Below are 14446 nucleotides of genomic sequence, written 5' to 3' on the forward strand. Positions count from 1 at the left end.
ACGGGCAGAGGAACGATTCAGAGCGAGCCAGTTAAAAGAAAAAAGCAAACCCCCCCCGCATCGATAACAAAGCCTTCCGTGTTTAAATTTGTCCCTCGGGCGCTGCCGTACTGCCCCCGGAAGTGACTGCGATTTCATTTGCCCGCGGCCGAGGGGACGTGCCGGGGGGGGGGCGGTGCTGCCTTCGCCGAGGAGAGGCTGCTGCTGTTGCTGCTGCAATGGATTCCTGGGTGCGATTCAGCGCCCAGAGCCAAGCCAAGGAGCGGGTCTTCAGGTGTGGCGGAGGGCGGGGAGGGAGAGGCAGCAGGGGACAGCCATCTCTAGAGGCGCCTTTCGTTTTGGGGAAGGGGAGTGTAATGTTCGTGTTTCATGACCACATTATTAATACTATGTTGTTACTAGGTTACTGTTATTACTGTATTCTTAAATATTTTACATTTCTTTAGTCATTGTTATTTTGTTGTTGTTTCTATTGGTTTATCATTTATCATTATTGGTTCTTTAACCACCCTCCTTTCATCCCAAGGTGGGCCAGGGTGTCGGGTAGTGATTAGAAGTGTCGGACGAGGACCCAGGAAAGATCAGAGTTCAACACACACACACACACCACCTCGGCCACGACTATTGGGCAGTCTCTCTCTCTCTCTCTCTCTCTCTCTCTCTCTCTCTCTCTTTTCTCTCTCTCTGCCTAATTGCCTCACAAGGTTGCTGTGAGGGTAACAAGGAGCGGGAGGAGAACTTTGTGTCCCCCCCCCTTGAGAACTCCTTGGAGAAAAAGGTAGGATGTAAATGCAGTAGCCAATAAGATAAAAAAGTAAGCAAACTAAAACTCAGTATTAAAAACAATTTAAGACAACTCACAATCATAAAACAATAAGGTGTGCATTAAAGCTATACAACCTCTCAAATGTCAATGTCAGGTTATTTGGGGGGGGGGTGAGTTTGAGACTTCTTAGTAGAGCCACCAACCTGTGGTACCAGGTGTAAAAGAGAGAGAGAGAGAGAAGACTTTGTTTTTTATTTCTTTGTCATATTTATATCCTACCTTTTTCCCTCAAAGGAGTTTAAGTTGGTGCAACATTATTCTCCTCCTCCTCAGTTAATCTTCAATTAATCCCCACAGCAAGCCTGGAAAGTAGGTTTGGCTGAGAGGCAGTGACTGGCCCAAGATCACCCAGAGTGAGGATTTGAGTGAGAATTTGAACCCTGGTCTCCCCCAGGTCCTAACCCTATACTCGAACCACTACAGCATGCTGGCTTCTTATTGATTATTATTAGACTTCCTTTTTTAAAAAATGAAAAGAAAATACATTTGCATTTTCAATTTTACATACAATAAGCAAAAGAAAAATAAACACAATAAAAGCATAAAATCCCCTTTGACTTCCCTCCCCTCCCCCTTTGTGGATACTCATATAATGATTTTCTCTCTGCATCTCTTCCATAACACTGTTTTATAAATCCTTTGCCAACCCATAGTTCAAATTTTTACTACAAGTTTTCTGTCAAACCTACCGATGAATGTAACTGTTTACAATAATTTTTCAAATAAGTTACAAACTTTCCCTATTCTTTATTAAAATCTGCCTCTTCCTAGTTTCTAATTCTTCCTGTAAGTTTTGTCATTTCAGCATAGTTCATCAATTTTAGCTGCCACTCTTCCTTGGCCAGAATTGTGCCTTCTTTCCATCTCTGGGCTAGAAGAATCCAGGCTGCTGCTTCCAAGTAGCTGCTTCCAAGTAGTCCTTCCACACACTAATATGCTTCAGTTTACCTTTGCACGCATGCAATTTCCTCATTTCAGTAGCATCATTTGGAGCACATGGTTCATTCTGTTGTTTTCCTTGTTATAACAGCTGTAGGTCAGAAATCCTCCCCACATTGTGTGACAGTAGGTCCTGATTTGTCATCTGGCTACTTTTTGACTATATGCCTTTTAAATGGATTTTTATTGCTTTTTTTTAAAGAAAGAAATAAGAGGGGATTTTTCCAGGAGCGGGGACAAAGTGAATGCTCCAGACAAAGATAATTGGTATCAGAGAACACGTGTAGCCTTTTTGGTAGATCTGTTGACTGAGCAGTGAAGTGACCTGGCACGCTTGTTCTCTGAAAGACTTGTACTGCAGGTTTGCTCCTCCCTTGTTTCTCCGTGGTGGCCAGATAATTCCTTCCCACTCACCACTGACACTCTCGGTTCTTTCAGTGTGTCCCTTCATCTCCCCCTGCCCTTAATTAATTGTACCAGCAGTGCAATCTACTTCTCAGTTGCTTCCCCCTGCATTTCCATAACCCCTCCTTCCCAAAGCCAGGATAACTATGCTGGACTGCAGTGTTGTGTAATACGCTACTCTTAACCACCCCTATCAAAATGGTTCCTTTGCAGGTGGTGGTTTACTTCACACACTCTCAGCCACACCCTGTCCTCTGCATTATGGGACTAAAGATGATGAACTTTATCTCATTGGCATTAGCAGAGCTTTAAAAAAAAAGTTTGCAAACTCAGGGAAAGCACACCCTCTTTTTGATGGAAATAAACTTTAAATTAAAAAAAACCACAAACATATTTCTCTTTCCTGCTACTTTTTGCTTTGGGCTGACACACTCCCCTCTCCCCATCACAGCTGCACTAAAAATCTCAGGTTGTTCAGTTTTCTTCTACTGGCCAGTAGCAATTGTTGGGTTAGCGGTTCCCAAACTCCCCCCCCCCCTCCACAATCCATTTGTAAGTCGTGCACCTTAATGTTTCTCAGGCTGCTTTTGCTTTTCCCAGCTGGGAAGACTGCTGAGCTAAGGAGGCTTTTCTTAAACTTCAGGATTGTACAGTTAATTTGTTAAGATCCCCTTTGCAAAATGATTCTACTTGTAGAGAAAGGGTCTGTCCACAGAATGTTTTTGTTTCTGTTCATGATACAGTAGCAGCAGGAATGTATGGTGATGCAATAACTCCTTCACTCCTCTCACATCTTACTGCATACCCTTAGGTTGGGCAAGAGCTCCAAAGTTCAAACTTCAAGGACATAACAAGCACTCGGTGTGGTTTCTCCCTTCCCTCTCAGAGGCTTGCCGGAACTTGAGAATATGTCGGTTGCACTCTGTTTGGCCTGGCAGTGTGTGATTGGGGGTCTTAAGCAACCCTTGTATTGGCATCCACTGCCCTCCAGATATTTTGGGTTACCACTTCCTTCATCCCTGACCATAGACTGCGCTGGCTGAGGCTAATGGGAGCAGCTGTAGTTCAGAACATCTGGAGGGCATCAAGTTGGAGAATGTTGAATACAGTACATGGATATTTATGTGACATATCCTAATTTGAAAACCCTCCTGTATAGGCGTTTAAAAAGAAAAATATGAAAGGAAATTGGCTGACTTATAATTCATTATTAATACAAGATGGTAACCAAATAAAATTAAGAGATATGAAGAAATAAAAGATCAATTATCAGGATGGCTAGAATATCACCAGCTCTTTGAGATATTCAAGCAAGACAAAAAAAAAATGGATTCAACAATGAGCCCTCAAAATTAGAAAAAGAATTGTTAAAAATAACAATACCAAAATCATTTCCAGAATGTGAAGGTGGTGAAGGAGGTGAAGGTGGTAATGATTAAATGGGCGCAAAACATTGGACGCACCATCATGATGAGTGAATGGGAAACCCTTTGGAAAACTAACATGAATTTTACGGCATGTTACACAATTAAAGAAAATATGATGAAAATGCAGTTCAGATGGTACCTTACACCATCAAAACTCTCCAAGATGTATAAAAGTATTTTGGACAAATGTTGGTGGTGTGGAGAAACAAAAGGAGATATGTACCATATGTGGTGGACATGCCGAAAAATTAAAGTGTTCTAGAACCTCATTTATGATGAGATGAAAAAGATCTTTAAGTTAACATTCTCAAAGAAGCCAGAAGCATTTCTGCTTGGAATTCTAGGCAGTGATATCCCAAAAAACATAAGAGAAATCTTTTTATACGCGGCAGCCGCTGCCTGGTTATTAATTGCATCAAACTGGAAAGGGGGGAAAGTACCAACAGTAAGGGAATGGCAGAGTAAGTTATTAGATTACGCAGAAATGGCTCAATTGACAAATAGATTAAGAGGAAATGCAAAACAATCATTCGCGCAAAAATGAGATATGTTCAAGAAATAACCTACAAAAATATAACAACAACATAACATCTATGGCAGTGATGAATGACCCTTGTGTAAATTAAATATTATATATAAATATTATTAAATAAGGAAAAATGGTACAATATGTTATAAGAAAGTATTAGAATATATAGTAAGAGTAAGGTAAGAAGTATAAGTACATTCAATGTTGTAAATGTAACTTACATTGGGAAATGACGGGAATTCTGTTTTGATATAATTTAGTTTATTGGATTTTTACTTGGGTTTATTTTTGTTTAGTTAGAAAGTATAAGAAAAGAGCATGTACAAGTACAAGTTTAAATAAATATTTAAGGATATAATTATTTAAGATTATTATTATTAGTTTTACCTTTTTTGTACATGTACTTCAGATTGTGTATGATACCCTTGGAAGTCAATTAATAATAATAAAATCTTTTTAAAAAGGGGGGGGGGGAGAAAACCCTTCTGTATATATCTATATATTTAATTATTCCAAGAGGCTCTCATGGACCCACTTACGCAGTACAAGTATATACCTCCCCTCCTTTTTGCTTTAGCTTTTTGCCTTGTGCTGCCAGCCATTGCAATAGGGCTCTTTCATTGGGGTCTCAAGTATCTTCTCTACCAGGCTAACCTCTTTCCACTGTTTGTATCTTTCCTCCTAGGGCTGCCCAGTATGCCTGCACTCTCCTTGGCTACTCACTTCAGAAGTATGGCGCCAGCCCTGATTTCATTGCTAGGATCAAGCAGCTGGAGGCTCACATGAGCTTGGGGCGCAAGTGTGAGTGCAAGAGGGGTTGACTGGGACCTGAGAGGGTTGGGGAGGGATTCATTTTTATTTATTTGAGGAAATTTCTGTAGCACTTAGTAGAGTCATACCTCGTGTCGCGTACGCTGCGGGATGCGTACTTCGGGTGACGCACCGTGGCGACCCGGAAGTAACAGAACACGTTACTTCTGGGTTCGCGCATGCGCAGACACATCAAATGATGTCGTGCTCAGAAGTGCCGAATCATGTCGTGCACATGTGCAGACACGGCGCTTCATGATACGGATGTCACGGGTTACGAATGGGGCTCCGGAACGGCTCCCGTTCGTAACCAGAGGTACCACTGTATACAGCTATGCAGTGCATGGCAGATTTTTTTACAAAAAACATTTTACAAACATACAGTAAAAGCACCGACGCAAATGCAATGCAAATATATATTTGGATATTAGTACTGTAACTGAGTACTGATGTTAGTCCCTCCTTTAACACACCTCCCCACACTCAGCACCACTCAAGCCTCCTGGCTCTCACCCACGACCCAAGCAAACCCACTGACCACCCCAAAACCTCACAGAAAAGAGGGTACTCCTGAACCTGCTGACTTAAGAGCATGAGAAGATCCTACTGGATCAGGTCAGTGGCCCATCTAGTCCAGCATCCTGTTCTCACAGCAGCCAACCAGCTGCCTGTGAGAAACCTGCAAGCAGGACTTGAAGAGTCTTCTCCCCTCCTGTGGCTTCCAGCAACAGGTATTCAGAAGCTTTGCTGCTGCTGCCAACTGCAGAGGAGCAGCATAGTCATCGCAGCTGGCAGCCTTCTCCGTGATTTTGTTGGATCTTCTTTTAAAGCCATCTGAGTTGGTAGCCACCTGTGGGAGTGAGTTCCATGGTTCAGCTATGTTCTGTGTGAAGAAGGACTTTCTGACTTAGCCCCAGTTCCTCACTCTAGGGCTTACATGCAGGCACTAATGTCTCATAGCCGCCTCAGGCTTCCCACAGCTATGTCCCCTCCAGCAATCAGTCAGCTGCTCTCAGCACACCCAGTTCCACTCCAGGATCTGGTGGACCTAGGGCAGTGGTGGCCAAACTTGGCCCTCCAGCTGTTTGGGGACTACAGTTCCCATCATCCCTGGCCACTGAGCCTGTTAGCTAGGGATGATGGGAGTTGTAGTCCTAAAACAGCTGGAGGGTCAAGTTTGGCCACCACTGACCTATGGTATAAAAAAGGGCAGGCTTCGTTTATTCATGCTAAATTGTTTTTGCATCATTTTGCCCTTTTTTGAATTTATAAAATGCTTCATAAGTACAGTGGAACCTCTGTTTCGAAGACTGTTTGACTTCCGAAACATTCGAAAACCGAAGCATGCATTTCCTGAAGCATTTATGTCCGGAAAACTCAATATGGAAGCCGAGTGGCATATTCGGCTTCTGAAAAGTGTTCAAAAACCAAAGCACTTACTTCTGGGTTTTCGGCGTTTGAAAGTCGAAACATCCAACTTCCGAAATGCTTGAAAACCGAGGTACCACTATACAGGAGAGCAGCCCTCCTAGATCATAATTTAAGCGCCACCCATCTAGCCTCTGGTCACCCACATAGTTCAGCCAGACTGCCTCCAGTAAGCCTCAGAGGCACCAAGTCTCTCCCCATGTAGCAGCTCCCTTAGGAACTGCTTTTCAGCACACCTTACTGTTTAAGGTTGTTCCCATTTTACAGATAGAGAACCTAGACCAGGGGTCTGCAACCTTTAAGACACAAAGAGCCACTTGGACCCATTTCCAAAGGGAAAAAACAACAACTGGGAGCCGCAAAACCATTGCGACATTTAAAACAAATATAATGCTGCATATATTGTTTGTTACCTTAATGCAATAATAATAAATAACGTATAGGAGCCAATGCAAAGTATAATTAGTAAAAACAACAAGAATAAGTTATTACTTTTTTGCATTGACTCAGGGGCGTACCCTGGATCAAAACGAGGGGGGGGCAAGTCATGGTTGTTCAGGTTGTGACATTTCAGCATGGAAAGGCGAATGAAACCAAAATTTTAGGGAAATTATATATAATTATAGCAGTGCTTTATTACAGTAGTTATTACAATTATTTGCTTGGTTTTTTAAAATTTTTATTCTAGTTACATGTCTTATACCAGGGGTGGCCAACTCCCAAGAAACTGTGATCTACTTTCAGCAGTGATCTACCCCCGTTTTTTGGGGTTCAGCTCAAAGTTGTTTTTTGGGGGGTGTGGTGGGTGGGAGAGAGGGCTTCCCCCTCTAAGATAGGTTGGCAAGCGAACTAATAAAGAAAAAAAAGGGGGGAATGGAAAAGTGGGGTGGAAAAATATAAATTGGGGGTGGGGTGGGGTGGGGAGAATATCTATTAAAAATATGTAGTAGTTTAAAAAATAAAAATAAAGGGGGAAAATCTTTTTCTTCTTTTTCCTTTTTTTGAAAACAAAAACAAAAGGGGAAGAGAAAAGAAAAAGGGGGGATAGAGGGAGAAAAGGGTAATAATAAAAATTCAAATAGAGTGGCTGCAGCAGCTGTGGGGGGTGTTTGTTTGTTTTTCGTTTGTTTGTTTGCTTTAAAAATGGGATTTCTCCCCTTGGATTAAAAAAGGAGGGGAGGAAGAAAAAGAGAGGGGGGTGGGAGAGCAAGGCAAAAAGCAAAAAAGCAAAAAACAGGTTTGGGGGGGGAATCACGCCAGGCACTGCAGCGCGCCGACCTCGGGGCTCCGGGCCCCCAAGCCGCCCTTGGGGCCGTCTTGAGCATGTACACCGCCCGCAGCGAGCGCTGGCGAAGCACCGGTTGGCGGAGGTTTCAGAAGCAGCCCGGACGTTTTCGCCGCCGCCGCCCCAAAGCAGCTCTACTTCATCCTGTCGGCGACCATCACCACCCTCCCGTCACGGCGACGCCTGGCCCGCCTGCTCCGCCCTCCGTGCGGCCGCTTTGAAAAGGATTCCGCCCGACAGGGGCCGCTCAGAACAGGGGCCGCTCCAATCGCCGCCGCCACCTCCCGCCGCCTTTATTATCCCGACTTTTCTCTCTCTCTCTCTCGATAACTCGCAAAGCCCAGCTCCTTCTTCTCCCTGCCCTAACGCCACCCTCATTGGCATGTTCCCCTCAAACAGGAACAGGCATCCCGGCGGCTCATTGGCCGGACGAAGCATCGCTCTCCCGTGCCCGCCTCCCGCCTTCATCCTCAGTGGCTACCTTGGCGGTAAGGCCCCGGCTCCGAGCCTATGCGCCAAGGCGGGCGATCTGTCCTGCCAATTGGCACGCCGAGGTGGTAAAAGCTCAGCCCTCCCCACACGCTTATTGGTGTGAAGAAGTCGCTTCCTCTCTCTGGGAGTGGTCAAGGTGGACATCAATCTTGGGTCTGTCCTCGGGAACCCCGAGAGGGCTGAGAAAGACTGCCCAGCTGTTCAACGTTGATGCGGATTATTCATGGTTTTTTTTGGCCCTTTTTTTTGCCGATAACCATTTAATTATTATTGAAAGGGCATTGAAAGGGGGCGTGCCGGAGCCGCGGGAGACCTGTCAGAGAGCCGCATGCGGCTCCGGAGCCGCATTGTTGCTGACCCCCGACCTAGACTGATAACACAGGTTTCTCAAGGCTTCCCATAAAGTTTGTGTCTGAGCTCTGTTAGTCCAGGCTTGTAAGAGGCCAGTTGCCTGGTCCACTCTGGAAAGTAGGAACCTTCCCCCAGGTAACTAAACGAAGATGGTGATTTTGGTTTTTGCCACAATTGGTTATGTGCAGCCATGTAGGATAGGAAAACCTATTTGTTGGATAGTAACTTGTACAGCATTATGCAACCTTGTGATCCTTACAGCTGTCCTATAAGGTAGACCTATATTAGGCCTACCTTGCAAGGTTGCTGTAAGGATCCTCCCCTCACATGGCAGGAGTTTATTGGTGCTGAGAATGGCCTACCCAGTCTAATGAGGTCATAGCAGTAAAATTCAAACCAGGGATCTAATGATTCCTAGCTTCCCTGTCTCATAGCTGCTGTGTTATCCTCAGTTAGCAAAGCTGTCCTAGACCCTGGCCTTTTGAAAATCCCCTTGGTCTATCTGACCCTATCTCCTGCCACTCCTAAGGCAAACACATTCTGTCTAAGGATGCATTCTGACAGCCAGTTGACACCAAATCTGATTGCAGTTTGGAGCTTCTTCTTTGAAGAGCTGCGGAAGTGAGACCAATGTGGAACGAGCACTTTAACTTGGGATTCCTTTCCAGTGTTCAGGCTGGGGAATTCTTCAGATGCCCTGGAGGCAGCCAAACGGGCCATCCACCTGTCAGACATGGTCCTTCGCTTCTGCATCACTGTCAGCCATCTAAACAGAGCCATGTATTTTGCCTGTGACAACATCCTGTGGGCAGGGAAATCAGGTCTCGTCCCGCACATGGACCAGGAGAAATGGAGCCAGCGGTCTTTCAGGTGAGGTTTTTTTTAGTTGTATGAATGTGTGCTTTTATTAACACTATTGATGGGCATAAAATGTTGCAGCGGTCTGCTGACTGCAAATAAAGACACTGTGTAAGACGACTGTCACAGCTGATATCTGTTGATAGAAGTTACGGACTTTTCTTTCTCCCCAACCCTTTCCTTTTTTCCAGGTATTACCTTTTTGCACTGATCATGAACCTGAGCAGGGACGCCTATGAGATCCGGCTGCTGATGGAGCATGAGGCGAACGGGAAGTGCCAGCGAGGTGGTAGTGGAGACAGCCCCAGAGTGGGGGAAGACCACCGGCTCCAGCAGCTGATCTTGAGGCTGAAGCTGCAGGTCCGCCTCCTGTGTCACGTGCTGAGGGACAACCCCCCTCTGCTCCTGGACCTGGCGAAAAATGCCTGCGACATTTTTATCCCCATGGACAAGTTGGGCCTGTACAAGACCAACCCAGGGTTCGTGGGGCTCTGCGGCTTGACGTCTTCCGTCATCTCCATCCTTACCATTGTCTTCCCGTGGCTGAAGCTGAAGCCTTGAAGGGCGGGAGGGGGCGGCGGCAATTAGCTGGTGTCTGTGGAGCAGGCCAAATGTCACAGGGCTTCCTCTTTCTACGTGTTCCACTTCCAGAGGCCGGCATGAGGTGTCTGCGACTTTGGCAGCCTTAGGCAGCCGGTGGCCATTTGCGTAGCATGGGCTCCTTGGTACGTGGGGACTTGGGCCTGTTGGCGCTTTGGGGGACATCTAATTTGCACTCAATTTTATGTGGGGGACAGCAACTTCGTGACCAACCTTCCTCACTCCTCTGGGCCACCGTATTACAACCCTCCTATGCAGATGGTCCTCAAGCTGTATCCTGCCCCTGGCTTGCCCCTCCTCTGCCCTTCCCACTCCACAATACCTCTCCCCACAAATCCCACCCACTCACCTGCTCTTTTTAATTCATCCTGGGCTACTCCCTGTGAACTGGGAATGCATCTTTCAATGCTCTGACATTGGAGCCACTGGGGAAGGGATTGGAGCTATGCTATGCCCTGCCACACCCAGCCTCTTCTACTCTTGAGCAGGAGGTGAAAAGTGAAGGTCTGTCCTTGTGCATAAATCTAGTGATGGGCTGCCTCGTGGCATGGTGCCTCGGTGCCCCTTGGCAAGGAAGGAAGGTCTGGGGAAACGAGGTAGAACGGCTGTGGACCTGGGGCCATGTTTGGACCGAGGAGTAAGCACATGCCCAGTAAACGGGCTTCTGCTATTCCTATCAAGCTGTGGCTCCTATTTTTTTAGGCTTCACCACTCCATTAACAAGCAGAGCTTTAATGTCTGCGTTTCCTCAACTTGGTCCCCCTCCAGATGTCCTAGACCCCGGCTCCCATCAGTCTGCAGCCAGCATGGCCACACTGAGCATGATGGAAGTTGGAGTATCTACACGCCATGAGAATTATTAAGGGCTGTTCTATGCTATGCCTTGATATTTGGCGCTGTTAGTTCCTTTTCCTGATTTTGCAAGCCTCTCCCCCATCCCCCCCGTCTCATAAACATAACTTTTGAAATCGAGTGACCTTCTGAAGCTAAATGTAGTCAGCCACAGAGAGTTTTCTTTGGTATTACTATTTTTAAATGGTGGATGGCTCCTGTTTGCCTGGGGGAGGGTTCAGTTCTGAGTAGGGCTTCTGGTTTCCTGCCAGGCAACTCACAGGGCATGACATGTGCTCCAGATCTGGTTATGATCTGATGCTTTATATAAAGTCAGGTTTCTGGATGTCCTTGTTCTACAACAATAGCTGGCAGATTCAGACCCTGAGAAGTCTCCTGTCAAAGAACTTTGGGGGATAGGGGAATCCTTACCCAGCAGACTTCTCTGCTAGGTATCTCCTTCTCTGCTGCTCATAAAACATAGGAATCTTCTCAGAGTATGCACATAGCCAACTTACTCCTCACACCCTGTGCTGCCACCTCATTTCCCTTCACAGGAGCTCTGTGCCTTTAGTAGTTTCACAACAGACATACATTCCACCTGGGCTGCTTCCCCCTCCTTCTTTGCTGTGGCCTCTCATTCCTGGGAGAAGCTGCACAGGTTGAATTTCTGCCTGCCACCCATCTGTTAACAGCTACAAAGCTTTGGGCCTTGTGTTCTCATTGGGATGCCCAACCTGTGGCTGGGTGGCATCCCATCAGACTGCAATGGGGTGGGTGCTCCCCTGTGTTGGGGGGTGAACTAAATGCTTCCACATACAAGAGAAGTTAGCATGTCGGGGGGGTACTAGGCAAGGTTCTTCCCCCTTGATTACTGAGTGGAGGGAATTGTTTTTTATGGGGGAAGTAGTCAGGAACATGACATACACACATATGCCTCTTTGCTGTCTGAAAGAATGCATTGCCAACTCAATGGTCTGAGCTTAGGCCATTGAGGGGAATCCCCAGAGGTCCCTATTGATCCATTGTTTTTTGTCATCTTTTTCCATCTCCATCCCAGGTCTCCTTTCCCCTTCCAGTACTGCTTCTTAATCTCTACCATCAGCACCACCCATCTGCCCTGCTCATAACCCCTTTCTTGGTTTTGAAACGGGGTTCCTAACCTGGAGCAGGTGATAATACCCTGTTCCTCTGCTAATACAGTGCAGTGTTGCGGAGCTTGCAGCCTCCATCCTTCACCATTGGCCACACTGGTTGGCTCTGAGCAGAGTTTGGCGGGGGGAGGGAGGGATCCTCCAGCAGTATCAGGAGGGCACCATATTGGCTACCCCAGGATTAAAAATTTACCATTTCTCCCAGTCCTCAACTATAGTTCTACCTTTCCCTCTTACTAGTGTATCAAATAAACAGGGTTGATCATTTGATCCAATAAATTAAGGTTGGCATATGTTGTGTAGCCTGGGTCCTTTTTCTTGAACGAGTGATCTCATCACAGAACACCCCTGCAAACCTACTGCTTTAAGGGGTTTGGGGAATCACTTCCTTTGCTTTCACTGGTGCTCATTCCCCTGGGCCCTCACTGCAGCTGGATGCTGCCTTTTCTTTTAAGGGAGTCTGTACAAAAGCACGAGAAAGCACCTGACTGCTGCATGTAGGCCCATGTAGTTCAGTATCCTGTTCTGCGGCAGTGGTTCCCACTCCCCCCCCCCAAGCCATGGCTTTTTTGGTTCCATAAACTCATCCCTAGTGCCCCCATCCTAGAAAAAGCATTCAGAATAGCGGTTTGCACAACCCACGAAGGAAAATAAGAACACAATGCAATTCAAGACCTTAACCCATCAATTGTACATTGATTCAAAATCCAGTTAGAACTGTTTACCATATGTTTCCATGTATAAGATTCCCACTATTTTGGGGGACTCCAAATTAAGACAGCACCACCCGTTTATAAGACGAGCCCCAATTTTAAACCTCTTTTTTTTGGTAAAAAAACACCCTAGTCTTATACACAGAAAAATATGGTACAGTACCTCTAACTATAAAGTTGATTCAGCACACCCACCATCACCACCCTGTGCCTTAGCACCTACTTAGGTACCTCCCACCCCACACACCCCGGGGCTGATACTATCCACTTTGATAGTATCAAAGCTTTCTTTGCTCCTTGTCCTCTGACCAGTCCTGCCAAGAATTTTTCATGGGACTTGGAACCAGTGGTCTGCATTAAAACATCAAGCAAGTCAGAGATTTCTCTCATCCTTACCTTCAGATACCTCCTGGTGTAGCAGAGGGTGCTGCGGCCATCAGAAGTTTGGGATGCGCTGCTATGCCAGCCCATTTCCCTTTCTCTTCCAACTCTGCTGTGGAGATGGCAGAGGTGCTGCACATGGGTGGCAGGAGAAGTGGTGGTTTGTAATAAGAGTAAAAGCCCAAAGGTCCGCTCCTTGTCTCTGGGGGCTGTTGCCAGCTGCTACCTGCTGTCAAATGGCTCTCTGGCACTATGAGGACTAGAATCTTGCTTGATTTTACAAAAGAAAGAAAAAATAGAAGCTTTAAAAAACGCACCTTACAGGTTAGCACCAATCCTTGTCTGCTGGGAGAATTGACCTGTGACTTTGCACATGAAGGCAGGCTGGAAAACTTGGTGTTTGTAAAAGGAAGGGGAAGTTGTGGAGTTCTGGCCCATGGGAGAAGTCAGCCTGTCATAAACGGGCCTAATCACCAGGTGGCACTACTAATCCACTTGATGCAGCTTTTGACTGAGTTGTGTAATGCAAAGAAAAAGCAATGCTTTAATCCACCATTTATTTTGTTTCCTGGGGTGCTATTCTGCTTAATTTTACAAAGTAGACCCATTGGAGTTAATGGATCATTTCAGTACATTACTCAAAACTTGTTGAATACCACCTGTTGTTATTTATTTAGGATTGTATCCAGTGTAATGCCTACTCTTGAGAAGTCCCCTTAAAAATAATGGATGTGACTGAAGACCCAAACCCTTGCTGCAAGGAGAATTGTGCAAGCAACTCCTCCATGGGGTCTAGCAGAATGCACTGTCGCAACACGGCATCTGTAGACTTGGTTCCAGCTTGTGCTCAGGGCTGCACAAATTGACCTGTGGGGAGGGAAGGGAAACAGCTGCCGAGGGCCATGGGGACTCTATTTTTGGACCTTTCCCAACCAGACGATTCCCTCTGTTCAGTTTGCTCAGCCTTCAAATCCTATCCTTTGGTGCCAGGTTGTACTTTGGCGACCTCCAATGCTTAAATGGAATCATAGGAGCTTTCGTGGGAAGGGAGGGGAGAGAGGAAAAACAACCCTTTTGATCGCCTTTCTCTTCCAATTTTAAAATAACAATATTCTGTTCTGAAACAGGCTTTGCCGAACACCTGCGGTGTCTGAACAAATGTTCCCAAACGTGTCAAGTGTTCCAGAGCCCCACCCCCAGATTGTGTCATTCAGCAACGTTTTTAAGTTTCATAAACTCTGCTCCGGTGAATTGTGCACAGTTCAGTCCTGCATCTGAAGGCAGGAGCTGTTCTTTCTTCCCCGGTTGGGGTCCACCTGAGTCACGGCACACACGCACCCCTGCAATTTCCCCTTCATCTGGCAGCTTTCAAGGTTTAATGCTGGATTTCAGGCAGAGGGTGGGATCCATAATACCC

At 46.1% G+C, this 14446-nt stretch overlaps 1 protein-coding gene across 1 annotated transcript; it reads left to right on the top strand.

Annotated features, from left to right (window-relative positions):
- Positions 1–165: 165 nt before the first annotated feature.
- Positions 166–12228, top strand: PEX11B (peroxisomal biogenesis factor 11 beta). Its single transcript, XM_033174699.1, has 4 exons — positions 166–274; positions 4812–4927; positions 9161–9362; positions 9542–12228. Exons 1-4 carry the CDS (start codon positions 219–221, stop codon positions 9909–9911), a joined length of 744 nt encoding a protein of 247 aa, XP_033030590.1. The 5' UTR covers positions 166–218; the 3' UTR covers positions 9912–12228.
- The last annotated feature ends 2218 nt before the right edge of the window (positions 12229–14446 follow it).

The sequence above is a fragment of the Lacerta agilis genome, chromosome 17, assembly GCF_009819535.1.
Source record: "Lacerta agilis isolate rLacAgi1 chromosome 17, rLacAgi1.pri, whole genome shotgun sequence".
NCBI classification, from domain to species: Eukaryota; Metazoa; Chordata; class Lepidosauria; order Squamata; family Lacertidae; genus Lacerta; species Lacerta agilis.

Coding starts and splice junctions, on each gene's coding strand:
- PEX11B (XM_033174699.1), top strand. CDS start 219: ATGGATTCCTGGGTGCGATTCAGCGCCCAGAGCCAAGCCAAGGAGCGG. Junction 4,928..9,160: donor CATGAGCTTGGGGCGCAAGT/GTGAGTGCAAGA, acceptor ATTCCTTTCCAG/TGTTCAGGCTGGGGAATTCT. Junction 9,363..9,541: donor TGGAGCCAGCGGTCTTTCAG/GTGAGGTTTTTT, acceptor CCTTTTTTCCAG/GTATTACCTTTTTGCACTGA.